The sequence below is a fragment of the Falco biarmicus genome, chromosome 6 (assembly GCF_023638135.1).
Source record: "Falco biarmicus isolate bFalBia1 chromosome 6, bFalBia1.pri, whole genome shotgun sequence".
In the NCBI taxonomy this organism is placed as follows: domain Eukaryota; kingdom Metazoa; phylum Chordata; class Aves; order Falconiformes; family Falconidae; genus Falco; species Falco biarmicus.
This window is the reverse complement of record NC_079293.1, coordinates 38,672,681-38,700,586: the sequence shown is the minus strand read 5'-3', so window position 1 is coordinate 38,700,586 and position 27,906 is coordinate 38,672,681. Positions and strand designations below refer to the sequence as shown.

Sequence of the window (27,906 nt, the reverse complement as noted above, 5' to 3'; positions counted from 1 at the left end):
CCGCTCGCGGCGCCGTGGCCGCGCTGCCTGTTTGCCGCCGCAGTTTCCAGGCGCCGCGGACGGCAGAGACGCCGGGCGGCCGCGACCTCTCTGCGTCCTTTTTCGAAGCGGTACTGAGGGTGGGTACCGGCCCGCCGCGCCTCGCTCCCGGGGCTCCGCCGCTGGGTTGGTGCCTCCGCGGGCAGCGGAGGCGAATCTGCCGGCCGCGTCCTACCGCTAGCGCAGTTTGGGCGGTTGTCAGGGAGAAACAAGATGGCGGCCGCAGCGACGGAGGAGGACACGGAGCTGCGGGACTTGCTGGTGCAGACGCTGGAGAGCAGCGGGGTGCTCAATAAGATTAAGGTGGAGGAAAGGAGAGGCTCTCGCCCGCGCACACGTCGCCCGGCGGGAAGGGGGCAGCGCTGGCCGGCGCCGGCGGCGGTTAACGGCCCAGCAGAGCGCGGGGGAGGGGCCGAGGCTCCACGGGCTTCGTCCCCTCTCGCTGCCGCTTCCAGCCGGTGTTCCTGGCCGGGGCCCTCTCCTGGCGTCACGGCCTGGCGGTGGCACCTGCTTCCCCCGCGGTGCTCCTCGGCTTGGGGCTCGGCGGGGAGCCGCGGCCAGCGCCCGCCTTGCGCGGTGCAGCTGGTACGCGCCCGACGGGGAGGCCGGGGCCTGAGGCCTGACCGCTGCGTGGGTCCGCCCGGCGGCCGCAGGAGCTGCAGGGTCGCCGGGGCGGGGCGAGGGGGTGAGCGGGGGGCCGGTGCCCGGCTCTGCGGTTTCGCCCCCCCTAGGTACCGTGCGGCCGCAGGGGCTCACCTTGGCAGCTGCCAAACCCACGGGAAATACTCAGCCGCCGGGTGCTGTGGGACAGGGTTTATAGTTTCTGCTTCGATACGAAAAGCCCCTATTGAAAATTTCAAACGGGTTTTCTTGAGGCTCGCTGTTTAAACGTTGCTTTTCTTGAGCGTGGGTTGCTTGAGCTGTGTCTTGGAGGCTTCCTAAACCTGGAAACTCTGGGGATGCTGATTGCCTACAGGGAGCCAATAATGCTGTTAAACACTATCTTCTGTGTATTTTCTTATATTGGAGTGTATGCTACTTCCAAGCCTGTAGTGTAGCCTGAGCTTGTGTCAGAAAGGATATGAAAATTGGTTTCAAGGATTCTTTTTAAGTTAGAAGCTTCTAGCAATAATTATTGAGTATAGCAAAGAGCCATACGGATACAGAAGCATAAGTACTGCTGGATTCAGTTCCAAGCTAAAGGAGAAATGGAGTTTGGATTTTGGCTCAGTTGTGGTGGTGGTTATCCACAGCGTTCTTTTAGACCTTGAAGAGGTAGATGACCATTGCTGATGTTTCAGCAACAGTTCAACAACTAAGTGCTTAATAGAAGTGAGAACATCTTTGTGTGTGTACTTTGAAGTCGACTGGATTTTGGGCTAGTTGTCATCACATTTTTAATGCTACTATTTTGTTGAAATGTGTGTTCTGCATATTCAAATAGATAATCCTCGTTTAAACTCCTTAAGTAGTGAAGATTCTAGCTCATGTAACTGTTTTGAGCAGGAGACCTTTTTTCTATCTAAGCATCAGATAGGCTTTTTGGGCCACCTGTTAACCTCTCACATAGTGTTAACCAATAAACATATAGTGATGATTAAAAAAATCACAAGCCAATTAGGTCATTTTGAGCACATGACCTGTAGTTTCTTAATTAATGTCTGTGTGCAGTATGCAGGTTTTTGTACCATGGTTGTCAGTTCATTGAGATTTGTGTTAAAAAGTTACATATATACACACACAACAATTTATTGTAATCTTCACCATAATGCTGTAAGCGTATAGTATCCACTATGGTGTAAGGTATCCTTAAGGCAAACTAGCAAATGACAAATACAAACTGCATCCTACTTCCTGGGTTATGTCTCTCTTTGATATCAGGAATTACTGTTTAATAAATGGTATGATTATGGTCAAGGCTGTTCATTTGAGGAATTCAAATTGGCATGCAAGTTTGATGACTTTCTGTGGATTGATAGTATCAATGACTTACAGAATTTTTCTGCTAGTCCCTGACAAGAAGTCAGTTGTCTTCCAGAAGAATTAAGATTGAACAAGTAGTCTTAAATGGTCAGCTTTTAATTGAAATTAATTATGCCATGCATAAAAAAAACCCCACCATCATCCTTCCATTAAAATATAACAAACGTAGTTGTGATCGATAGTGTGTGTTTATCTATTGTGTGTCAGTATTTTTTAGTATGTGGTAGAACTGAATGAACATTTACATGTTATCCAAACAGTTGTTTATTTTATACTTCAGAATGAGTACTGACTGTTCAAGACTGATGAGGCTAGAAAGCTAACTATAATATATTTAAGATTCATTGAAGTAGGTATATTGAAGAGAAAGATATATGGTCAATGTATAGCTGAATTGGAATGAAGCACTATAGGTAGAAACAGTTCTGGAAGGATTGGAATTCAAGGGGAATAATTTCAGTGGATAGAATATATCAGGCTGTCAGCTAATACCTTTTGTAACATATAATGATGGAGTGATTTTTAGAAGGAAACTTAGGGTGATGCCTTTGTTCTCTAATGGAGTATGATTTTTATAATGGGTTGCAGTTTATTAGTTTACTCTTATTTTGAGATTAATTTATTGGGTACATTTGATATAAATTATTTAGCTGGAAAAAATGTTACTTGTATGATACTTTAAAAATCTTTAATTTAACATTTAATTTAAAAATACATTCATGATTTTTCTATTTACCATAGACATTGAGCACTGGAGTTTTTAATGAAGTCATATTGTGAAAACTGGAAGATGTGTAAATATATTTGCCACTCGTAATTGAGAATCTCCTGTGTTCTCTAAAATGCAGTGTGTTTGTGTATGTATATAAAGTTGTTAATCACTGGAATAAGTCTGAGGGATAAGGCTTCTTCCTAATGAATTCTGTAAACATACAGAATGTAACTGTGGGTATTTGTACTTCAGTGAAAATTACCACCGATAACTGTGTGATGCATGCTGTACAAATGGAGATGTTCTTCTGTCTTGAAGAGAATGTGATCTTTCTTTCTCCTATCGGAACTGTCATCAGAGCAAGAAGAGCTGTTATGCTTCTTACTGTGTTCCTGTATTACTTTAGGGTTTTTTGGTTTGTATCTTTTAATCTCTTTTGTTCTGGAAAAAAGTTTATGCCACCTGAATTTTTCACCTCTGGACCTTGCTGTTGCTACAAATATGAGGGAGATTAGCATCACTAATACCGCATGACTTAGTAATGCTTTTGGACAGCTGATACTGTTGTTGCTAATTTCTTGGTAATTTGGGAGCACACCGCCACACTCCACCCTGTGACTGTAGTCAATTCATCTTGCCTTCACAGAGTGGTGTTATGGTCATCTGTTGCCTCTGTGCCATAAATGGCATACTGATGGTTTGTGTGCTTATAGGTCCATGGTAAGTAGATAGTGCTTATTCATTAATTTGTTTGTTTTGTGTGGTTGAAATGGGGTTATTTGTTTTATATATAATTATAAGCAGTAAACATATTGGCGTCAGCAAAATCACAACTGCGTGAAGCATAAGATTAAACACTCCTGTTGCTGTTGGTGACCATCCAGGAAGAGCTGCCTGCCAATGGTGTTCTCCATCATTCTTCACTCTTACCTAAGACATGGTGTATCTCTTCTGTATCATGATGGGCAGTTTTGTATCCATTGTTTGAGACATGTTTTAGCAATTGACACAGGTCATTGTGCTGTAGTAGTTTCTTCACCCATCTAATATTAATGCCAGTGGGAGTAGGCAATAAATTTTGACTCATATAATGATCACAATTGATAAGATGGAACAGGAGCTGAATAATTAAAGTCATGTCCCACAACTTGACTAAAGTTACCAACAGAAGTATTTGGGTGATCGCTTTTATCTACAGTAATGTTATCTACCCATATAAAATCACAAAGTTTTCATGTGAACATATCCTTTCCCACTATATACAGGTACAGTTTCAGGGATTTTATCAGGATGTGTTTCAAAATGACAGACATTTTGTTCAGTGTCAAGGCAAATGTCTTGGGCTTTGGTGGTGTTAATGGTCCCACAAATAAATACTTGTTCTTCCCATACAATGCATGCATTAACATCAGTAGTTTGCCATTCGCTTCTGTTTTGTTGAGCCCATACTCTGTGTTCTAATGGACAGAGTATAGCTCCATTGTGATTTAATCCTAGTGCAATTGGGATTATGGTGTATACCAAAGCATTGCATATGGTTAAGACAAAAGCTGTGGCCTTATTCTTGGTGGGGTCATAAGTAAAATTGATTAAATACCACCAGGTGTGGAATTATATTTCCAATTTTTTATATTATCCAAAATTACCTTTCAAATGTCAGTGGGTAAAATGCCTTCTTCACCTCTTATGTAATTGCTGCTACTGTAGATGGCATCCACAGGTGAGCTTGGATACAACTAAGAGCCAGCACAACACTTTGGTCTTTACCATGTGGTTGTGGCACCAGTGAGTTGGTGGTTCCTTTAATTATTTCCCATTCAGACAAGAGCCATTGGTTAGTTCCCAGCATTCTAATTCAAATCACTTCTTGTGGTAGGTTTTTACAAAGAATGCTCACTTTACAGGGCTTCCAGTGGGCTCCTAGTGATTAGTTGACAGAGTACTTTGGGAAGTTTCATATCCCATGGAGCCTCACTTGGTTTGGGACTCCTTTTCAATAAGCCATTAACTGTACCATCCCATTTGATTGAGGGTAATATGGGGTGTGGAATACTCAGTTCCCTCCTTTTGCCCAATCTTGCATGAAGAATGTGTACCATTGTCACTTTGGATAACATCAGGAGTAGGTGGATTTGAGAACCAAAATAATAGCCCTCACGCTGTGTTTTGCCCATTGGCTTCCTGACACTTGGTCACCACCACAAGCAAGCTGATGACTGGACCCCTGTAAGAATGTATTGATATCCCACAGAGGATTTGAATGGTTCTATATAATCAATTTGCAGTGTAGACCGTAAGGTTTTCCTTTCATTGATATGTGGAGGTGGTGCTTTAGCAGGGTGTTCTGCTTTATTTTCAGTCTGTGCTGGGGACATTCTGTAAACATAGTTTCACAAGTTTTTCTGTTCATGGGCTGGCCTTTGTGCAGCAAAGTGCTTCTTTACCTTTGTGGCCTAGGTTTTGATGTAACCATTCTCCCAAACAATACCACTCAGGATTTAAGGTGATTTTACTGATTTTAGTTATCTTTGATTCCACTTTGTGGCTGGTTGATTATCCTTAGCATGAGCTTTTACCCCCTCCCATCTTGAAAGGTGTTTTCCTGGCTATGTATAGTAATAATTGCCAGTCTGTGTTTCTCCAAATTGGGGACCTGTTTACTTCCCGATTCAAGATTTTTCATGACAGAGCTGCTGTGGCACCAGCCCACACAGCATAGGAGTCTACATAGATGGTTTTTGCTCCATTCCGTGCTGCCAGAACAACTGCTCTTATTTCTCCTACTTGTGCACTGCATTCACTTTCCTCTGTTACTTGTTTGCCAGCCTTATTTACCTTTTTTGCTAATGCATCTGTAAACCAAATGTTTTCTTTTGGTGTACCCTCAGTGAGGGGTGGTACATCCAGAAGGGGTGAAGGTTTAAAAAGTTGTTGTAACACTAAAAGGGCATCTGCAATTTGGAAACCTTAGGTAGGCATACCATTTTCTGATAGTTGCTTTTGTGCAATTCCTCTGGGGGAGAAGACCTCTTTAGCATTGCTTCTAGTAATGTGTCCTCTAGTTTGCCTAAGTTGTCCCCGATGCATTTTCTCAATTTGTATAATTGCTCAGACTGAAGATAAAAGTCCCTTTTCCCATTCAGGAAATCATTGTTCTGTTTCTTTAAGTGCAGTTGATCTGAACCATAGAAGCCTTTTTGCCCTGTGGGGACCAGTTTGGAACAGATTACAGCATATAGTGTGTTCCGTGCAACCCCGTTTGGCTATAATAGGGTTGCAGGGGTGTACCGGTCCCAGTATTTTTAATTCGTTGGTCAGAGTTTTTACCACCTCTGTATGTTCTAATTTCCACTCCCAGGGTTTACCTTTCTGTAAGAGCAAGTACAATGGACAGGCAATGGCAGATACATGCTTCCTCCAATATCCTAAAGTTACCATTAATTGTTGTAACTCCTTCCTTGATTGGGGCATTTGTGGCTCTCCGATTTTTCTTAAGGTTATCTGGAGGAATTGCTGTACTGCCTGCTATCCACCAAGTACCTAAAAAAAAAACCCCAAAACAAAACCCACCAAACCACAAAAAGACCCTACCTTTTTCACTTGGTCCCTGATATTTTCTGTGGTGAATCTCAATTTCTGCTTTACTTAGCACTTGCCATGCTGCTGCTGCTTCCCCCACCTTCTCAGGGGATGGTCCTCCAGTCAGAAGGAGTCTGCAGGTGTGAGGTAGTTAGAGGCTACGGATCATCCTTCAGTCCTGAACAGTCTTTATCTTATCCTTTTATTTTATTTTTTTATCTGGCATCTGGCTATGTAAGCTGCTGTGGATGGCTTTTACTAGTGTACTATATCAAACTAATAATCTTGTCAAGGTAGGTGCTTGCTATCTTACTGTTAAGACCATATTACCAAATTAGACTGGCATTTTTGAGATGCCACCTAAAAACTGTGCTTGGGGAGCTCTTGACAGAGTAAGAACTGTTTTTCCTTTTCCAGGGAACTGCGGACTCTGCGCTGTTTTCCTGTACAGTACCTCAGAGATATGCTAGAGGCTCTGTGTTTAGAACAGAATAAGTTTATCCAGTTTCTGAAGAGGGATGCTATAGCCCAGGTGCAGAAAAGATGCTTTCATGGGCTACAAGCTTCTGATTTATAGTACAACAGCAACTGGCAAGAGACTGTGTTCTCTGTCGAGCTGTACATGCCTGGGAGGAAAAGTGGAAATGTACTTCTGTTTCAAAATACTGACCCATAGATTTCCCCACTGCATACAGACAGTGGTTGTCATATGTTAGCCTTACTCGTTTTAGCTAAGTTCAGTGAAATCAAATAGCTGTCTCATTATTATGAGCTCTCACCTGGTAAAACTACTTTGGGGATAGAAGGGAATGGGCATCTTCCACAGGATGAGAAGGAAGCCTGCTGTTTTGGTGAATGCAAGAGTGGTAGATACACACTGTCACCTTACTTGTCAGCATCTTGCTTTATTGGTATAACCCTGTTTTATTGAAGACTTGGGAAGGATATGGTGGGGAAGCTGCATATCAAGCTTTGGTCTGCTTTACTACTAGACTAGAATAAAATTCTTCAAAACATGTTTGAATTATGTTGAAAACTGCTAGCAGAATGAAGCAGTGTGGAATAGGAGGATGGCAAAAGCAGATTGTAACAATATATGGAACACAAATTGGGATGGTGCCAAAGGGTACTAGGGCAAAGACAAATGTAAACCCTTCACACTTACTTAAAAAAGAAAAAAGGTGGGCAGGGAGAATAATGCTCTTTAAATGGATTAATCTTTGTAGTTGTATAAGCTTGCTTATCTGCTGGTGGGAGCAAATTGCTGTGACCATGCCTGATATTGGTCTCAGTCTCTGGTGTTCAAATTCTCTGTGACTTGTCAGGTCCTGAAAAGTTTATATGACATTGTCCATCCTACCGCGTAGTATGATTTGTCTCCTTGTATTGGGGTGATTATTCCTTTGGCCTTAGCTTTGTCGTTGTTGCTTTTTACTTTCTTCCTCATGAACCTGAGAGTTACTGCTTTAACCTCACACAGATTGAAGTGTATGGTTCCATGTCTAAATTTATTGAGATTATATTTTGAGAATATCTTGCTATCATCGGAGCAGTACCCAGCTCAAAGGGTGAAGGTCAGTGTGTTAGAATGGTGAAAGCTTTCTTGTGGAGATAATACAGGAGTGTTTAACTTCAAACTTGCTGTGACACTTGCAGGACTGAAGGACCAGTTGGAGGGCTGCTTAACTGTGGAAAGGCTGAAGGGTGGTGTTGCAGCACAACCAAACTAGTAGGCCACAACAAGGCTTTTACCATCAGTCAGATTCTACTGTCCATACTGTTTCTCCTTCCTCCAGAGGTCAGACCACACTGCTCCTCCTCTGTCCAACACCCTCTCCCACACTCCTCAGGGCTATATAACTACTTAGTGGGAATGAGCTACAGCTGCACATCATCCATGTCAATCAACCCACTGCCTTCATTCCTCTACAGGGTGGTATTCTAGATGTTGCAGGTAAACCAAAGGCAGATGTAGTAAATACCAGTGGGATTATTTTCTGTTGATGAGGTCCTAGCCATAAGGATATTAATTGGGCACTAAATGAAATAAAGGTGAACCTGCTATTAATGGGGAATGGCAACATTTGGGAGAAATTGACACTATGTCATTAAATGAATGAGAAGAGGAAGAAAAGCAATGCAGTCTGTATTTAAAAGCCACTGGGTTGACCTAGAGGAGTAGGGCAGACAAACAATCACAGTTAGGAGAAAAGGAATAACAGTTGTGATATTGTTGCAAAATCTCAAACAGGTCAGACTCTGGATCAGCTGATGTAATGGCAACTACTTACAGACAACTTTGTTCTACTGTCCCATGATCCAGACCCTTAAAGGGACTTACCCCTACCCATGTGTCTTTCATTTTGAACAGTTTAATGGGTTTTTTTGTTTGGTTTTTTTTCTTGCCCTTTTATGTCAGTATACTTGGTTTCTGTAGCATCAGTGGAACAGAAAGTCAGCCTTGCAACCACAGTTTTCATATTGACATAAGACTAAATAAACAAGTTGCTAGCTGTTGGTCAGAAAGTTAAATGTAAAATGATTTTGTAAGAATAGTATTTAAATTAATGGATTCTGAGAGGATTTGCTGGTTGAATGCTCCGTGTACCCCAGCACCTGAAAAAATGTAACTGCACTGGCAGTATGACCATTGCATACAATTGTGGTAAGCATTTCACACTTCTTTTGATGGGAAACATGTTAAACTTTGTTGCATTACTTTTTGTCCCTTTAAAACGTGTCCAAAGAGGGTTATGCTTAAAAAGGAAAGGTTTATTTTATTTTTGCCATGATTTATTTTTTTTTCTGTGGGAGGGAACAGTTGCAGGGTAATCCATGTTTAGTTACCTTTCATGATATACATGAGAAAATCCAGATGCTCACCATATTGTTCTTGTTCTTAGTTATAGAAATCAATCTTTCTTTAAAGCTTGCTTGCTGCTTTTCTCTTAAGAAAACTACCATACAGAGTAGTACCGTCTCTTACAGTTTATTACTGCAGTGTTATGTGCTGGCTACTTCAAAATGTCGGATCAAGAGTTGATGAAAATGGCAAACTAATTCATCAAATGCAATGTATGTTGTCCATTTGATATTTTCAATGAAAGAAGTAGTGAAACTGTAGTATTAAAAAAAAAGTAAGCAAGGCTTAAGCTTAAATATGCAAAACAATTGTTGGAAGAATTCTGATCCTTGATATTAAGACATTCAAAATCAGCTAGGTAAAACCTCACCATAGGAGTATTTGAATGACTCAATCATGCTGTCTTTTCCTTGAGAAGTTCTGTTTCTTTGAGTGTGATCTGACAAGAAATCACAGCAATTTGTATGTCTTAACATTAACTTTCCAAAATATATTATCACAAGCTATTAACTCATGTCTGAAAGCTCTTCTTTGTCAGCCTCAAGTCACATTGCCTGTAATCTCAAGTGTATTAATTGCAGTGATGTAGATCACAATCAATGCCAATGTTGCTTGAAGAGAAACAAATAGCTGTTAAGCTAGGTGCTGGCTCTTTGCATTCTATTTGCATAGGGAAAACAGTGCTTATAGAAACGCTGTTTGTAGTTGTTTTTTTTTTTTTTTTCTTTGGCAGGCAGAGTTGCGGGCAGCTGTTTTTTTGGCATTAGAAGAACAAGAGAAAGTAGAGGTAAGAGAACCTTAAAAAAAATCAGCATCCTGATAGTTCTTCATGTGGAATTAAATACAGTAGTTTTAATACTTTCTATTTGTGAAATTTAACAAGAGAAAATTATTTATTACTGCATAAGAGCATGATGCTTAAAGAATGCAGAACTGGACTATCAGGGTATCGATGTTTAAGAACAGGAATTGTTACATAGCCTTTTGAGACTGTAACTTTAAGTAACTTTCTCTACTGGTTTTATATTGCTTCTGTCCAATTGACTGGAGTAACTAAATATCTTTTCCATTAAATACTTCTGTAAAAAAAAAAAAATCTAGTTGACTGATTAAGGTTTTATCAAATCGGAATAACATCTTTTGATATTTAAAATATTGTAGTGGTTTTTTTGACAAGCCTATTGTGAAAGCAATTTAATGCAGTAACTTGCAAAGTATGCTAATGCTTCTGCTATTTCTCAAATGGATGTTGTAGGCTTACTTCAGGATAATTTGCTTATATTTGAGAAGGAATTCTGAATTAAGAGATGGAATATGTACTGATACCTTGACAATATTAGGGGTATGTGACACTAGCACCATAAAGTAACAGTACTGCAGTGGTATGCAGATGCTAGTTTTGTGACCCCTTCTACTGTTGGCATTGCCTCATTTCCCTGTGTCTTTCCTTTTTCTAGAACTAAAGGGGAGAGGGTGCTGTATGTCCAGGCTCTGTTTCAAGAGAGGAATGGAAAACTGCACTATTCCTCTACTGGTTAGACAGTTGTGCTCTTTCTGGAAAACTGCACAACTGTAACAGACATTACAGTCACATTAGTAAGGAAGGCAAGTAGTTATTCTATGGTATGAGATTTCATATTCCAGAAATCTAAATCTATGAAGAAGACATAATGGAAGAGTGATATAGCGGAACAGTGCCATCTCTTATGGGAAGCTTCAGAATATTATAGAATACCCAGAGAACAACTTATCTGAGGAGCACCAGGGCTGAAGAGAGATCTGCCACAGTTGACCTTGGCTCACCCTTTTTTCAGAAGGCTTAAAAGTATCATGATATTTTAATTTTATGCTGTGGAGATGCTGGAAATACATTAATACTTTTCAGTACTCTGAATTCCTAAATATTAAGCAAGATAGATTTCCTTTATTGTGCAGCTCTTTCTTGTGTGTGTTAGCATTTACGGCTGTAATGATAAATCCCTGTAACAGACCCTTTTCTTCAACTTAAGTTCTTACCCAGGATATTTTGGTATGTTAGGAGTGGCGTGTAGAATTTGGTTTGAAAAATCCTTGAACAATTTTGACAAACTCAAACGTAGCACATTGATTTATCTCTGTTTAAAAATCAAAGTTGAAGAGGGCAAATCTAACAAGGGAGAAAAAGAACGTTTTGTATCTTTGAAGGTCTTTTGATTAATAGAAGATTAATATTGATCTGTGAACTACTAATTAGCACGATCCACGTTTTATCTAGATGATTTGTAAATTCCCATTTTTTGTAAAGTGGGACTGAATTTCCTTAAAACTGGCGCTATGTTAGAGGAGCAATCTGGGAAGTTAAGTTACCTTTTTAATCATTAAGTAAATAAAAATCAGTGTACTATCAAGAATTTTGGTGAAATCACTCTAGCTTTGTAGCTTTTATAATAGGAACACTGAGACGATTTTGATTTTTCCTAAGTAAATGTGTGGCTCTCCAGCTTTTACTTGTAGGTGGTAGAATTATTATAAAGGTAGATTGTAAAGAGGTGAATTACATGTGTCAGGCATCGTTCTGGAACAGTGTACAACAAAACACCACCTTGCTGTGATTTTCAGTTTCTTGCTAGTATGAGACTGATGTTAATTGCTGTTTGGTTTTTGCTTTTTGACAGAACAAAGCACCTCTGGTAAATGAAAGCTTGAAAAGTTTTTTAGGTACAAAAGACGGTAAGTTCTTTGTTTAGTATACTTCTCAAAATAATAAAACCAGGAAACAAAGGATTAAATCTTTGTATCTTTTACCTGTACAGTCTTAATGACATAAAGGATGCTTTTGTTCATGGTTTTGTTCATATTTATGACAAGGGATGTCATAAATACTATTCATTCAGAATACAATTAAATCTGTATTTTTTGAAGTTTAATATTGCTGAAGTGAGGTGACTAAAGCATTTCAATTAATACTTCATTATGAGTTATGATTACGCAAACTCAGAAGCATTCTGGACTGATAGAAACAGTAACCAGTGAAAACACACTGCAGAGGTACAGTAGTGAATGCATGCATAGGAGAAATGCCAAAATGTTGTCTTTAGAACAGCTGAATAGCCTAAAAAAATAATCTTATACCTGCATTTTGTAAGCAGTCTATATTTATGCTCCTGAAGTATTGCTCTTTCATACGATGGCTGAGTTAGAAATTGGTACACAAATTAGCGATGTAGTGGTAGTTTGCTGAATGTCTAAATGATATTTGTAGGACTGTTGAATCAATGCAGACGTTCATACTGAAGTCATGTTAATGTTAAATATTTGTGTCCGTCTGGTGTATTTTTATTCTTTGCATTCTGTTTTTAGGTCGCTTGGTAGCAGGTCTCGTTGCAGAATTTCTACGGTTTTTCAATCTTGATTTGACATTGGCTGTTTTTCAGCCTGAATCAAGCACAGTAAGATATACTGGTTTTATTTGTATGCTATATTGATCATTTGGAGTGTATGGCAATGAATACAGAAGCTATAGTAGGTTTATTTAAGCCACTTGCTTCTGTTTATTCTAAAAAAAAAATTATATTTAGTTTGTAAAGGGTACTTACTGCCTTAAAGACACATATTCCAGGAGAGTGTGCTAATAAGTGAGTATTCCCTTTATCAAAAATCAATGCTTGATAGTATGTTAATTTTGAATCCACAATTATTATTTTTTTGTGAAATCAAAAAGCAGTATATACAACAGAATACTCCTGCAACATTTTTTGCCAATAATTTTACTGTGTCATGATATTAAGGTAATACTGTTACATGAAAATTAAAATAATGTCAGTAATATACTCTGAGAGAAATTTCAGTGAAACAAAGGACTTTGTACATGACAAAAAGTGATTGAAAAAAACAGTTCAGTTGGAAGGGACCTAAAATGATCATGTAGCCCAACTGATTGCTTTTAGGCTTTTGATACCAAGTTAGAGTTTTTTCTCATCACATTTGTTCATTTGTCCCCTTTTATGGTATAAAGATTTTAGTAATAAATTTGGGTTTGAAACAGTTCCATTTAATTGAAGGATTTCTCTTTACATCCCAAATACTCGTTTTTATTTTAATGTCAGTTTGAATAGTTAATTTATTTTTGTTAAGTCAGTTAATTGACTTCTGTTTCTCAGAAATTCATGTTTCTTTTTAGGGGTTTAATTGAAGAAAATCCCGTACACTCTTGTCCTTTACCAAATATAACTGCATTTATTGCACTAGGACACATCTGTACATAGATTTATGTTCATGCTATCAGACAGGGGTCCTCAAACTTTTTAACCAGGGGGCCGGCGCGTGGATGAAGTGGCAGGAGGTCATCTGCGGCTGCTTGGTTCCCCCCCCCCCCCTCCCCCAACCCCCGGCGGTTCTGTAAATACCAGGGGGTCAGACTGAGGACCCTGGGGGGCCGTGTCCGGACTGTGGGCCATAGTTTGAGGACCCCTGAGATAGAAAGTCAAGCTTTCTGTCATGTTGCCACTCAGTCTGGGGACCAGTGCTTCATGCACATTGTAAAGGCATCTCATACTCTTTGAAATGCCACCTTTCCTTTTTCTAGTAAGGGTCTTTTTCACCTCTTGCAGTACATATATGAAATCTGGACAAAGTTAAGCTAATTGGCCAAGGCTGCTGTGTATAGTGCCGAAAGATTTTACTTCATCTACTAGCCCCTGTCTCTGAGCAGTCTGTTGTATTGTCTCTTTATCTTCCATGTTTCAGTGTGCTTGGCTAGTGGTGGCTTGCTTCTGTATTTGCTTGACCAGTGTTTTGATAGGAAGCGTCACTAAATAATTGTGACTTCAAGATGAGCTGGTGCGCTTTGCAGTATTGTCATTTGGAGGTTATGCCAACCAACCTGAATTTGCTGCAACATCCTGCTTCTGCTGTGAAGTTCTGTTTTAAAAAGTGTATTTTTCTTTTATTTTTTTTGTGTCAAATTTTTTTGGTTGGAGGGCTGATACTGAATTACTTTCTTTCTTGTTTCTGTCCAAATCCATAGTTTTTTAAAGTGAAACAGAGACTGAAAGTAAGTGTTGACCTCTGTTGATGCACTTCTATATGCACAGGAATGGGGACTCTCTCATCTATGTATTTGCTGGAACCCCTGGCTAGGTGTCCTAGGATCCACTTTTAAATCTGATAGGCTAAAGTAACTTGACTATATAAATCCTTACATCCTGAAACATGATAATGATGAATACTTGCCTATTTACAACACTATGTGCTAAGTTCAGGTACAGGTCAGATGTAAATAATGCAATAGGCTATCATTACTTTAGCCCACATGCTAACAGAAGTCTTAAATAATCACTGGTTAGTCAAAATATTGCTGTGTTAAATAAGAACAAAAAACTTCAGGAGTTATATTTCAAAATAAATACTGTTTTCTGACAGCTATTTCTGTGTCGTGATTTTATTTTTTTAATGTGTTGTTTTTGTTCCCCCCCAGCTAAATGGCCTTGACGGTCGAGAAAACCTAGCTCGAGATTTGGGAATTATAGAAGCAGAAGGTACTGTGGGTGGTCCCCTGTTGTTGGAGGTTGTTAAAAAATGTCAGCAGAAAAAGATTTCAGGCAGTGGGGAAGTAAGTAGTGTTAACATGTATTTTCTTTCTTTCTTCATAATTCTTTATTCATTTTCATTTCGGTGCTGAAAACCATGACTGAAATTAAGAACACTTGGCTATTATAGTATTTCACTGCTTCAAGGCTTTATTATATTTTATTATGCCTTCAATGTAACTTATCAGAAAACAATGCTGAAAGATAAAATTATGACTTATCTGTTACTTTTGATGTCACCCTAGTATGCTTTACTAATATTCTGCTACAACATAGTAACACAGAGTGAACCTAGTTAAATAGCACACAACACTGTCACTTATCTTCTAATTGCTAGTGTGGTTTGGTAACACTTTTAGCTGTACCTATTTTCTTTGGCATACTTCTAATTTTAATATGACTTGAAAAGCCTAGGTTTGGTTTTGTTAAAAGCTTTAAAGCTGTTCTGAAAACATACGCATTTAAAACTTTAGATAGTTCAATACTTCCCTATATTAAGGCAATGACAGTAATATTTTAATGGAATAAATTAAATTAATGAAGAAGCATTTGATTAGTCTGCTGTGATTGTGGCTCGAAAGAAGAATTCTCTGCACCCAGGATATATTAATTACCACAATAAAAGCTTAAATTCAGAAGTAGTTGTCATAGACTTCCTAAAATAACATCACAGCGTTGCAGTTTGCATACTGCGTGAAGATGGTAGTCTTGTTTCTTGTTGGATGGTATTATGACAAAATTCAATGTATTTTTAAGAAGTGTTTATGTTGAATTTCTTAGGTGGCTCCAGTTCTAAGTGATAGCCTGTGTGCCACATCAAAATCATCTGATGGAAGATCAAGTACAAACCCCATACCAAATAAGGTAAGATTGTGTTTATATATAATGAAAAAGCTACATAACATACGTGAAATAAGTAAAAGAGAACTGTTATGAAACTGCAGATACAATGGCATTAATTTAAATGATCTGTAAAGTCCTGTACCTTTCTGACTGGGTACATGACAGCACATACACACAGCCTCTGTGAGATGCAGACAGGTTGGAGCTGCGTTGCCCTGTGTATGGGGCAGCTGGCTGATTGCCCTTGGCATTGATAAGGGTGTTAGGATACAAGTGTCTTTGTGTTGGGGCCTCTGGCTTGTCTTTTCTCTGCTGCTTCCTGTTAGCACAAAACTGGTATTAACTAACATCTTCCAGGCTCTAATACTTATTTACATTTGACTGGAACTGATCGACACAAATTACCAGTGTGGAGCAGGAAAAGCAGCATTTCCGAAACCAGCTACTGCACTACACTCTGTAAAAAAAAAAACAAAAACCCAAAAATCCCCCAAAACCCAACCACAAAACAACCCAAAGGAAAACAACCCTGATTCAAGTACTAAAGTTTGTTCAAATTATTGATGTAATCTGATCACATAAAAAGTTTTAATAGCTTTTTTCAGGATTATTGGGAAATTACTTGGAAGCTTTCCAACTCACTAATCAAAGCTGAGAAATATAACATCACATAGATTTTGTTGTTAGTTCATGCGTTTGGAGAGGGATTGGTAAGGATAAAAGAAAATATGACCATCCCAGGTTGGATCTGCTTCGTTTTATTCCTCTTCCTTAGTTTTTTGCCATGCAAACCCAGAAACTATACAATTTGAAAAGCAAACTTCATTTCAAGATTGAGTTACCATATTAATTGCTGTGCTTGTTGGTAGTATTTTAAAAGCTAATATTTCTTTAACTGACATTTGAATGGAAATTCTAATAATTTCAGACCTGCTGTAGAAGATAATTCTTGCTTGGCACTAGCTTTCATAGTAAAACAAACCCACTAAAAAGATCTGAATGCTGATTAAATATCACTGTTATTAATATTGTTGCTTTATACCTGAGTCCTTACTTTTGTCTTGGGGTTGTACTAGATTAGCTAAGAACTACTGAAGATGGGTTAGAAGTCATAAATATTCCCTTCTCCCTTGCATATACTACCTTTCATCTTCAATTTTAAATTACTTTTTTTGAAATAAGTAGGTCAGAAAGAGAAGAGGTTAGTGTTTGTTATATGGCTTTTCCTCAGGAGAAGTCTAGAAGAGGAAAAAAGTAGTTCCAGTAGCTTGTAGTTTGAACCAGGTTTCATATGGATGTTTTTCTGGATGTCCATGCACGCAAAAAAGTAGTTCCAGTAGCTTGTAGTTTGAACCAGGTTTCATATGGATGTTTTTCTGGATGTCCATGCACGCCTCAAGGCTGGTTCATCCGCTGTCTGGTATAAATCTTATTCCTTTATGTCTATTCTTGGCAGAACTTTTGGCAATGCAGTTATGCAGATGTTTGGGGCTTTTTTGAAACTTCTGCCCTTGTTACTGTGGTTAAACTTTGCCAGCCAGTCCAAAATAAATTGGTTAGGGGAGACAGAGTCACAAGCACAAAGGTGTATAGTGTCTTAAGACTCATTTCATTAGGAAACTAAATTCATAAGAATGAGTTTTAAGTTATGCCTGGAAACTGCTTTAGAGGAGGGAATAAATGGCAGTCTTAGTTCTTTTATCACAATTATTTGGGCCTGATCAAAACAGGAACTCCTGTACTCAGCTCAAACAGTGCTAGGTACACTAGTAGAAACTGGATGGAAAATAAATATAAACCATGCCTGAATGGTTTCCAAAGATTAATGCTGTTTCTCTAAAGTGATACTGTCTTGCAGTGCATTGCATTATTCTATGTGTTGAGGTCAGAATTCTTTTTCAGGCTGCTATCAACTACTTACATTACTAATCTATAGATGCACAAGCTTCTATTGACTGACTTCAGCTTAATTATAGTGACTGGGACTGGTCCAGTCAATAGTGGTGTTTTTTTAATGTGTATATACTTAATCCCCAATAGGTATATGGACACAAGAAAGCGATGCTAGGATTTATTCTAAGGTCTAAGTTATAAAGAAATGATGTACTTCACTTGTAAGAAAGATGTAGCAATATGTTTGTTGACATAAAAGAGAAATGTAAAAAAGTTTGATAATAGATGTGACAGTGGTTTAACAAGAATCGATGGCAAAGGACACTTATTTGCTGCATAGAGGACAGTCAGACAAAACTGCCAAGGAAATTTTCCCATTGAGTCATGAGGTTCAGAAAGGACCCTGTTTTGTTCTAAACTCCTTCTCAGAGGAGAGTTTAGGTGCAGCTGCATCCAGACTTTTGTCCCAAATTGGATCAATGTTTTGTATCTAAAGAGTTGTATGTGTGCAATCAATCCTTCTATACCACTTAGCTGAGATTTCAGTTTAGCATGCTATTAATCACTTTACTGAGTATCTGTCACAGCAAGGAATCCCTCAGCCTCGAAGAGTAACCTTGAGCGGTGTCCCTAATGAAGGGGAGATACTGGCGTGCAGCCCACTGCTGTGCACGAGAGCACAATGAGCCCTGGGCAGACTGATATTTATGGAGTAAGATAATCGACTTATAGTCATATTTGCATACCAACTACAGAAGTTAGTTTCTTTCAAACCTGGCTTGAGTTGGGCCTTGACCAGCACTGTTAAGTGAGCATATTGTTCAAATTAGCCCTTGGCTATTGCATTATCAGTCTCCCCCAAATCCACTTTGAGTCAGATGCAGCCATCAGGACCAGATGCATACATTAGGACTGCCACTGATGGTTATCACTTGATCATTGTTACAGGAATAAAGGTCAGAGTGGAGGGGAGGGGTGTGGGGAAGGGGAGCACACAAGAAACTACCAAATAGTATTTAAATCTGAGCAAGAAGTATTAAAGTATGGTAAAAGATGGTTCATTGAGTCATGTTTGCTTTTGTTCAGGAGAGTTTTGTGTGTTGTTGGGAGTTGAATACTTATAGCATGCAGCAGCAGCTGAGGTGGTGATAAAAACACTTTCATTTACATGCTTTTTCTGATGTAATGAGGTTGCAAGTAGAATATAATTTCCAATAAATTGGAATTTATGATCAGGCTTTTTATATTCTTTATACTCATCTGCTATGGCAGGCAAATCATAATTCTATTGCAGTGGGAGATTAACTTGTTCTGGAAATTCTTTACATAATATATTGCTGAATCCTCCATGAAAATATATTTATCTCAGAAATGGGAGAAAATTGGTTTCTGTATGGATGATTCTTACAGAATAGCAACAGCTGTTGGTTGGACTACATACTCCTCTAAGAATAAGTAGTGGCTATCTTAATGGGACTACAGTTTTTAGATGTATTTTCTTCCTGGTTCTCTCTCTCTCTCTTTGGTAAAGGCAGGATGGGAAAATATTCTGCCTGTGCAACATACTTGGAGGAAATTTTAGCCAGTCCCAGCTGGAGCAAGATGGAAGTTGCCTGAACACTTTAGGCTTCCTGATCAAACTTGAGATTCTCTGGTATTTTTTCAGCAAACCTGTGAGCTTAATTTGCTCTGACTGTGACTTGGCAACCAATACATGTAATGTAGAAGGAAGTGTGCTGGGAGAGACCAAGACCACAGCTCTTGGCAGCAGCAAAGAATTGCATTTGTTTAAGTACAAGTGTGAAACCACATTCTGATTTATTAACACCATTAAGTCTGAAACTCAAGGTAGGGATGTTGCTCTTTGAACCCTCAGCCATCATTAACCTATCGCTACAATTGTAAAGTAGTTAGTGCACTTTAGCAAAGCTTTATGATATATGAATCCAAGCAAAGCCCAACTGTTGTGCTTGTAGTTTCTTAGATGAGATAGCAGCAGCTCACTCCCTCAGGGCCCAGAATAGAAAAGTAGCAGTAACTTCCCTTTTACTCCAGTCAGGTTATCACTAAGCTCTTAATTTTCAACAATGATTCTGTTCCTCTAGGATAGGAAATTAAAATTTCATTGTTACTGCCACTTACTTGTTCTTGCCCTAGAACAACTGAGCTGTTGCCAGCAAGTGAATGTGGTTCTGTGACTGAGATAAAATGACCTTGGCAGGCCTTTTTCAACTTTCATGGCCTGCAGTTCAAAAATTACACTTCAGCCTTCTGAATGAAAGGTAATGACTGATAAAGAAATACTTGAGACAGTGCAAGCTACATATTGATTATCTGAATTAAGCAATACTGTTGTTTTTGTTTTAAAACTAAAACTGTTGCTATTAGTGTGCAGGAAGGAAGTTAATGTAATAAACAGATATTAAGTGGCTTAATTTTAATGAGGAGAAGATAGAAATTGCAGTACTGCTTGCTACTTAGAAAGACGCTATTGGTTAAAAATAAGAATCCATTTTTTTCAAGTGAGTTTAATTATCTAGGTAAATTTGAATATTGTTCTTTGGGCCACAAAGTTTTGCAAAGATAACAACTTGAGCTGCATTATTTAAAGTTAGTAGATAGAGTAGTCCTTACATGCTTGAGTATCTAGGATGGAGCCATAAGCATGGAAGACTGAAAATTATGTACTTTCAAAGTATCTTGTTTATGTCATTTTTGGTTTTAGTATTTGAAGGGAGAAAGTGTCATCAACTGCAGTCATCTTACACTTGCTAGTTTAAAACCTAATATTATATTGCTGAGGTTACCTTGTAATATGGAAGTCAGGGTAACTTGCATGGGTTTAAATTGATTTCTCTTGAAGATAATAGTTATAACTAAAAAAGTTTGTTTATAGATGGGATGTAAAATAACACTAAAAGCATCACATAACTTCCAGGCTATAAAACAAACAACCCCCTCTATATTCAAAGCTAAGAGATAAGAATCAATTTGTCTAGTTTTCTTTATTTGATGACCAACATCTTCTAAAATTGGTTGTTTTTATGGCAGAGGTGATCTAGATAGCAAAGCAATGCAGAGGATGAACAAAAAATTTTGATGGCAGCAACAATAAATAGCAGTTCCTTTATAAAACTGGTAAATCTAACTTTTTCCTTTTGTGTGATTCTTGATGATACTAATAAATTCCTGAAAAATACTAATAAGTCTGAGCTAACTTTTTCAAAAGGAATGGTAGGTGTATATGTTGTTTTACATCTTATAATACTCTTACTCCTTTCATTCTTTATCTTTCAAGGATGCTGAAACCACTCAAAGTGATACAAGTGTCTCATCAGGGGAAGCAAGCAAAAAAAGCATTCATTTTCTGCCTAATGAAACAAAACTAGATCCTCAACTAGAAAACAAAGACTTAAATACCAAAGAAAAAAGCGATCCAGGTGTGGATGAAGATGATGTAGAGGGAGATTCTTTTTTTGATGATCCTATACCCAAACCAGAAAGAACTTATGGCTGGTAGGTGACATGGATGATCTCCTTAATGCAGCTTTATTTTTGTCCTCTGTATGCTTGCAGGCCTTTGAGCTAGCAGATGTTTGATTATTTATGCTTGTAAATGCCAGTGTTTAGATCTGTTCTGCAATATTTTGTTTCTGAAAGGTGCATTTCCATGATTCTGTTCTTTGAAATGCAGTGTCTTGTGGGATCTCTTGGATGTACACTGAGTGGAAAAACCTGTATCACTTTTAGGTGCATCAGTAAGGCTATATATTTGGTAGAATGAACATGCATAAAGCATGGATGCTGGTTTTTCTTCTTGCAGCAGAGCTGCAGTAGCAATCAGTACTAAAGGAAGTGCACAATAATAAGGATAATGCTTTAGCGTTCTGGATGGCTTTGTACAAAAAATTGGTGAAAGTGTCAACTGGCTCCATTGTGAGAATGAGGACAGTTTTCTAACAGACGAGGGCTTCCTCTTCACATTGCAGCACCTTTTGTGTGCAGTTCTGTGCTTTCAGTGAAGTATTGTTATTTCTGCATATGCTAATTCTGCAGAAGCTTCCAAAGGGCATTTTTTAATTGTTCCTCTATGGAGTCTGATGACTGAAAAATACAAGAATAGTGACTGGACTATAAAATAGCTTTGTTTCAGAACTGAAAAAAACTGTATTTGTGCTATCATGTCAAGTTATCTTGAAGTTTAGTTTAGATATCTATTGATATCTAAACTAAATATCATTTATATGCAGTATCGTTTCATGGTGTTCTTTTGCTGTGCTCAAGTAATCAGAGTGTTGCTCTAGTTTAGTAGAGGTTACCAGAAGAAATGCAGAAGCATTTGCAAGTCAGTTTGACAGTAGATTCCCCTCATGTTGACTTTCCTCCAACTGTGTTGACAGCAGGCAGAACAGCATAAACTGTTTTGTATTATCACTACAGTAGATGCTTACTCTTAATTTTGTCAGACGTAGTTTTAGTTGTAAACCAAACCAATTTAAATACTGATTTATATTTGAATCTTTCTTCATGTGGCTGCGTTTGCATGTGGGAATAATGAAAGGCCCTTTGATAAAAACAGTGATGCTGATGGAGGTGCAGGAGCTCTGTCTGTGAAAGAAGGCAGGCAGAAGTCTTTGCATAGGTGAGAAAGTGACTGTCTTACTGAAGTCTCGCTTGACACTTGTGCCAGTAAACTGCCTACTGTTAAGATTACAGAATGATTAGTCCTTTGTCCCTAGCTCTTTTCGCTGTTAATATTGCTGTTCTTGTTTTATGACCATTTAGTAAATCATAGAAAAAGAAGTCACTACGCACATTTCACAGCTCTGTAGACTGCTTATTTGTTTGGTTTGTTTTAGGAAAACTGAAGCTAATAAAGCAGGAGGTCTAGCATCCCTTTCTGATGCACCACCTATAAAAAGTGGATTAAGCTCCCTGACTGGTGCACCTTCGCTAAAGGAGTCTGATAGTAGTAAGTTTTTACATGTTCTTATATTTTGATAAATGTAGGAGATATTTCTCGTAATATAATGACTGCACTACATATTCAGATGCAAATGTGATTAAGTATGTGGTCCCCTTCTTGTGTAATATGCTTTATAGTAATGCATTTTTATCTGAGTGATCTCTTAGCGGTTTTGATGTATTATGTCACCATTGGGGCATCTTAGGTTTTGGAGCATGAAATACTTATATACACTCCTTTTTTTGGTCTATATAAGGCAGTTTTCAGGAGTATAAAATTCTGTTGCTTGGTTTCTAACTGAAATTGACTTACTCCTTTGTATTGTTACCTTAAATTATTTGCGGAAGTTCTTTAAGGATATTTGCTTTCATGTTGTAAAACCTGATCCTGAATACTGGGAGACTGTCCATGTTTGCTACTCACGTTTTTAAACATTAGCGGAGTTCAGACCTGAAAATTGCATATAATATTAGCATACTACACTATAAAATTATATAAGATTATTGTAAAAGAACAGTTGTTATAAATGGTTGATGTATATGTTTTAGTGGGATGTTATTAAAGAGTCATAAGTCAAATTTCTAATATAAGTGCTTTTGTTTTCTTGCAGATTTGAATAGAAACTCTGTTTTGAAAGACCTGCTTTTGGTGAATGTAAAACTGGGATCACTAGAATTAGGCAAGTAACTGCTAAACCTGAGGAAGCTCTGATATTGTAAACCCTTAAGTTCTGGCCCAGCTTCTTAGAGGAATCTGAGTAACTGAAATACACATATTGAACTAAAATCTTCAGCTTTTACTTCTGTCATCGTTTAACACCGTTGCAAAACTTACTGGAGTTAAGAGCAAGATCTGATCTAAAGGAATACAGAAGAGTCAAAATGGGTGTCTTGTATGTGGATTAGTATTTTACATGTGCAGCAAAAATTTGATTCTTTCCATGCATATGTTTGCCAATATCAAATGATTAATTTTATTGGTGTCTAGTTTTCTAGGAAAAGAGGGGGTTTATATTTGTGCAAAAATATAGCCAGGCAAGTCTTACTGTTTTTCAGTGGCCTATTTTCTTGTCATCCACACATTTGAAAGTTTATTTGTAAACGATATGAATATGAAGGAGCAATATGAAGATGATGTGATATAAGAAGCATCAGCTCTCTCTCAAAATAGTTGCCATGTATTTTAGTTTTGACTTCAGCAATGTAGTCAATATCACGAAAATGTATGTTCAATTTCAAAACGGTTTGTATAAATGAGCTTGAGATTAATTAATGACAAATATAAAGTCATTGTCTCTTCCTAACCTGCTCAAGTAATTTAATCTACTTGACACTTTTGCTGGCCACCAAACCATATGCTTGGGTGCAGGAAGAGATTCTTTTTTTTTGCATTTTCTGACAATAAAACTTGTTTGATTAATACCTTTTAAAAATTATTTAGGAAACGGAGATGACGATGAGTATGCTGATGACTTCAACAGGTAAGAGAAGGATGATACTGCAGTAGCATAGTATTCCTTGCATTATAAGCATATACAGTAGCATATTTGAATTATTTCATAATATTTTGGCTAGTCACTATTGCTGGAGTCTGTCAGTATCTCGGAACTCCTTTAAACTTCCATTTGCTATTTTAGTACATGTGGTTACAAACATGAAAAAACCTGATCCCTTTTGTGTAGGCAGTAATGAGTTCCTTAAAAATCTGGTACTAACTTATTATAAGTTGTTGCTTTATTTGTGGAAGGTGTTTGGTTTATTCCTGAACCATGCACTTAACAATGCTATTAAACAATGAATATGGTGTGTGCTGAAATATTCAACAAAGAAATAAAGCATCATGCATGAGTAGTCAGTAATAAATGTTGAACAGCCTTATCCTTACGATGTTAAGGTATTGGTGTTGTAAACTACAGGATTGAGGCCTAAGTATTTATCATGGTTTCATCTAGGTAGAAAGTCTTTAGCTGTTATGGGGTTTTAAGTAACTTCATATTTAAATTGCTAGGAAGTGAAATCCCAGTCAAATGTCAAGTGAACGTAACACCTGGATGTTCAAGAAGAAAGTCTTATTTCCTCATTTATGGTTTTCTTTCTCTTTAGTACTAGCCATCGCTCAGAAAAAAGTGATATCAGTATTGGTGAAGAAATAGATGAAATTTCTGTGGAAACAGAAGAGTCAAATGCCAGTGATAAAGTATGAATCTTCTAAAATTGTTCTTCACGTTCTTGTGATCTTGCCTTTTTTATTTTTAACCTTCTGTGAAGGAAAGTGCCATTATCATATGTTCCTAGGATAAGGCTGTATTATTTGTTATGTATCTTTACACCAAGTAGTCTTGCCAAGTCTAGATACTACACTGATTAAAAAACAAAACAAACCCCCCACAACAATTGTTTTGTAACACAATTCACTGTCTGTTTCTAGCCATGTAAAATGTATTTGACATTGGGTTAGTATTTGGCATAGGAATATCTTATCCTTATATCTTTAGGAGGTACTCGGACAGATCTTCAGGAGTATGAGATGTCACTAAAAGAGCTTGAGGCCAAAAGAATGGGATGTTATATGAGGGACTACAAGAAATAATACTTATACTTACTGTTTCTATGATTTCTGAGTTTGTAATTTCATTTATTTTCTAGCTTGAAGGCATCACACAAGACCTTACCATTTCTCAGTTAAGTGACGTTGCAGATTATCTAGAAGATGTGGCATAAAACTGGACAGCAAAAGTGTTTCATTGTGCTGGACTAGAAGACTGCTGTGGACTGTTAATTTCAGACAATCACTATTTGCTGGAATGTCCACTCCCTATTTGTGCCTTGTGTTTCAAAAAGACTGTAGGTGGAGAAGGCTTTTAAATACTCTTTAACAAGAACTAAATGAAACGGTGCGTTCCCATTTGAGTCTGACGTCAGAATTACTTTCTTCATTTGGTTCAGCCAAATCTTTTACAGCAGGAGATGAATTTTCCAAGCAGAATGCCCGTTGCTGGCAGTGGGCATAATAAAACCCAATTGATAAGAAAACATTGACAGAGATGCATGTGGCTTTATAGTGAACTTGCACTGCTATTATAACAGTCTAATTTTTTTTTTTTAAAGATAACCAAAGCAAGAACCTTCAGAGGTAGCAGTTGAACTCACACTTCTTTTAACACAACTTTGTCAAGTCAGCAAGTAGTATGTATTTATAGTAACTCTAGCCACAATACCTAATTGCTCCAGACTTACTTGAAACTGCTGTTTTTGAGACTCTTCTGAAAGTTGGAATTTATTTTTTTTTAACAGCATATCAAATTGAGAGGAGCTAAATTTAGCACTAGTCTTAACACCGGATATTCTTGTTTAAATGTTTGTCAGGCCATTGATGTTAAGACCTAAGCTGTTTTTATGTATGATAATTTCTTCGATGTTATCTGTTGTTAAACCATGAAAAGTGATTTTGTAAGGATCCACAAATCATTAACTAAATCTTACTGGGTTTTGTTAAGTTTTTAACAGTGTGGTAATGGTTTGTGGAGCTTTTATTATGGAGGGCTCTTCATGTGCTCACTTTCATTCTTGAAAATACTTGTTATGTAAAAATGAGCGCCAAAAAGTGAAACCACTAGCGTGCTGTTTTTCGGATTCTGACTACTGTACAGAATTGAATCCAAATATTTAAAGATACCATACCGAAGACATTTATGGACACTAAGCTCTAGCTAAGAGCAAATTCTTGTATTTTCATTATACTCTTGCAAAACAGGGTCAGTAATGGAAACATTGACAGCTCTTTAACGATACTGTTGTACATGGCGCTGCTATAATATATAGGTCATGGACATTTGTAATACAGAAACAAGACTTCAAAACGTGCACTTTCTGAACATTGTGAACACATTTGAAAAATATACATGTAAGTGAATATAAATAACTTAATTTTTTTCTTTTTTCCTTTTTTTTTTTTTGGCTTTGTAATTTTTTTCAGGAACACTGTTGGCCTCTCATCAGTGCTCACCACAGTGGAAGTAGCATGCTAATCTAAAGCCATTGGTTAAGCATATAGAGCTGCTACTAGCATTGGATGCTGACTTAAATCTTTTTCTTGCACTGGGCCAGCAGGCATGGAGCAGTGCAGTTAGGCTTGTACAGTACATAAATGATTTGAGAGGAGAGAGGAAAAGTGTGCCTTTTATTTATGTGCACCCCAAAACAGCCAGAAGAAAAGCATCAGGATATTTAGTAATGATGTTAATTTTTAACTTTGTGCCATATTGTAGCAGCTGAACACAGAGGAGAATTTTTTTCACCCCAAAAAATCAATGTGCCATAGGTTACAAATAGTGACAATGTTGTAACATAGGATATATCCTGTGTAAAATTTTTTTCTCATTTTTTTTATGTATGGGGGGAACCTGTGCCTCGAGATACTATGTATAAAAAATTTGGTTTGGGCTTTTTTTGTTTTGTTTGTTTGTTCCTTTTTTAATAAGATCAACAGCATGTCTGAAGGAAATAAAATTCCACTTGAACACCTGGGAACATTTGATTTCTGCCATTCATTTTTAAGGTGTATGGAATAATGTAGAGACAGTGTTGGCTTTTTTACATGTCTTGGGAAAGCCTGATGTTCCATTACCAGTTAGCTGTAGGATATGTGGCAATTTATCATACCAAAAGAAACAAAAATTTATTAAATGATTTCTAATTGCATTTGAAGATGTGGCCTTTTAAATAACTAATTAGATATTTTAAGTGTTAACATTACTTTTGTTAACAGCAAAATATTGTTCTTTTACCTTGGGGATTAATTGGAGACCCTGCACTTTGACTCTAACATAAGGAAATGCCAAAAAGTGGTGAGTCTCCTTGCTGTTCCTCCTGTAGGCTTTTACCGAGTTGTGTATAATAATTCAAATTGCAAAATAAAGCTATTGTGCTGGCTGAATTGTATTTTAGAGACTTCTTGAACCAAAAATCTTGACATTTAGGAAATTCGGGAAGCCCTGTGGGTTTTAGGGGGGGTTCTTGAAGGATTTTTTTTCCGAGTTAGTCCAGTCTGCAGCTGAGAATGTGTGCATGCTCAGGTTTTTTGTAAGCCCAAAGGATCTTGCAGTTCCTGATGGTGAATCCTAAAGTCTAATTAAGACCAGACTGATTAGGGTTACTGGATATCAGTTAGAGTTGTCAGATGGTGTATGATTCAACAGACAATGGGGGGAAAAATCAAATCTTGATGAGCAAAAATTTGTCTTGTTTACCATTGATAGTTACTTAAACATGACTGACAAGCTAAGCTCTCTTGAATGCTTGTTTTGCTGAACACTTCAAACTATCTTGGTTGGTATTTTACATTAGGCTTCTTGCTAAAGGACCTAATGCAGTTGAGTACCCAACCTCCTCTGTATGTTAGAATTAACAACTAGAGCCCTGTCATAAAACATGGGAATATTCCTGTTTTAGTGTTCTTCTGT

General features: G+C 37.7%; 1 protein-coding gene across 3 annotated transcripts; it reads left to right on the top strand.

The window, feature by feature from the left end:
* On the top strand, window positions 1-26,981 carry CEP43 (centrosomal protein 43). Of its 3 annotated transcripts, none has more exons than XR_008822565.1 (12): window positions 1-342; window positions 9,910-9,963; window positions 11,831-11,885; window positions 12,516-12,604; window positions 14,632-14,766; window positions 15,524-15,607; window positions 20,778-20,995; window positions 22,041-22,121; window positions 22,339-22,451; window positions 23,056-23,925; window positions 24,548-24,641; window positions 25,091-26,981. XR_008822565.1 is itself a non-coding variant. In XM_056343545.1 (12 exons), the coding sequence occupies exons 1-12, from the start codon at window positions 253-255 to the stop codon at window positions 25,163-25,165; spliced, it is 1,113 nt and encodes a 370-aa protein (XP_056199520.1). In that variant the 5' UTR covers window positions 2-252; the 3' UTR covers window positions 25,166-26,981. The 3 variants fall into 3 exon arrangements, 1 of the variants encoding a protein (XP_056199520.1); XM_056343545.1 differs by lacking the exon at window positions 22,041-22,121 and having other exon boundaries at window positions 2-342; window positions 22,339-22,448; window positions 23,056-23,124; window positions 23,886-23,925; XR_008822566.1 differs by lacking the exon at window positions 22,041-22,121 and having other exon boundaries at window positions 4-342.
* The last annotated feature ends 925 nt before the right edge of the window (window positions 26,982-27,906 follow it).

Excerpts from the sequence above, each read along its gene's own strand:
- CEP43 (XM_056343545.1), top strand. The coding sequence starts at position 253 with ATGGCGGCCGCAGCGACGGAGGAGGACACGGAGCTGCGGGACTTGCTG. Across the intron at positions 12,605-14,631 it reads TTCAGCCTGAATCAAGCACA|CTAAATGGCCTTGACGGTCG; the intron begins GTAAGATATACT and ends GTTCCCCCCCAG. Across the intron at positions 23,125-23,885 it reads ACTGGGATCACTAGAATTAG|GAAACGGAGATGACGATGAG; the intron begins GCAAGTAACTGC and ends AAAATTATTTAG.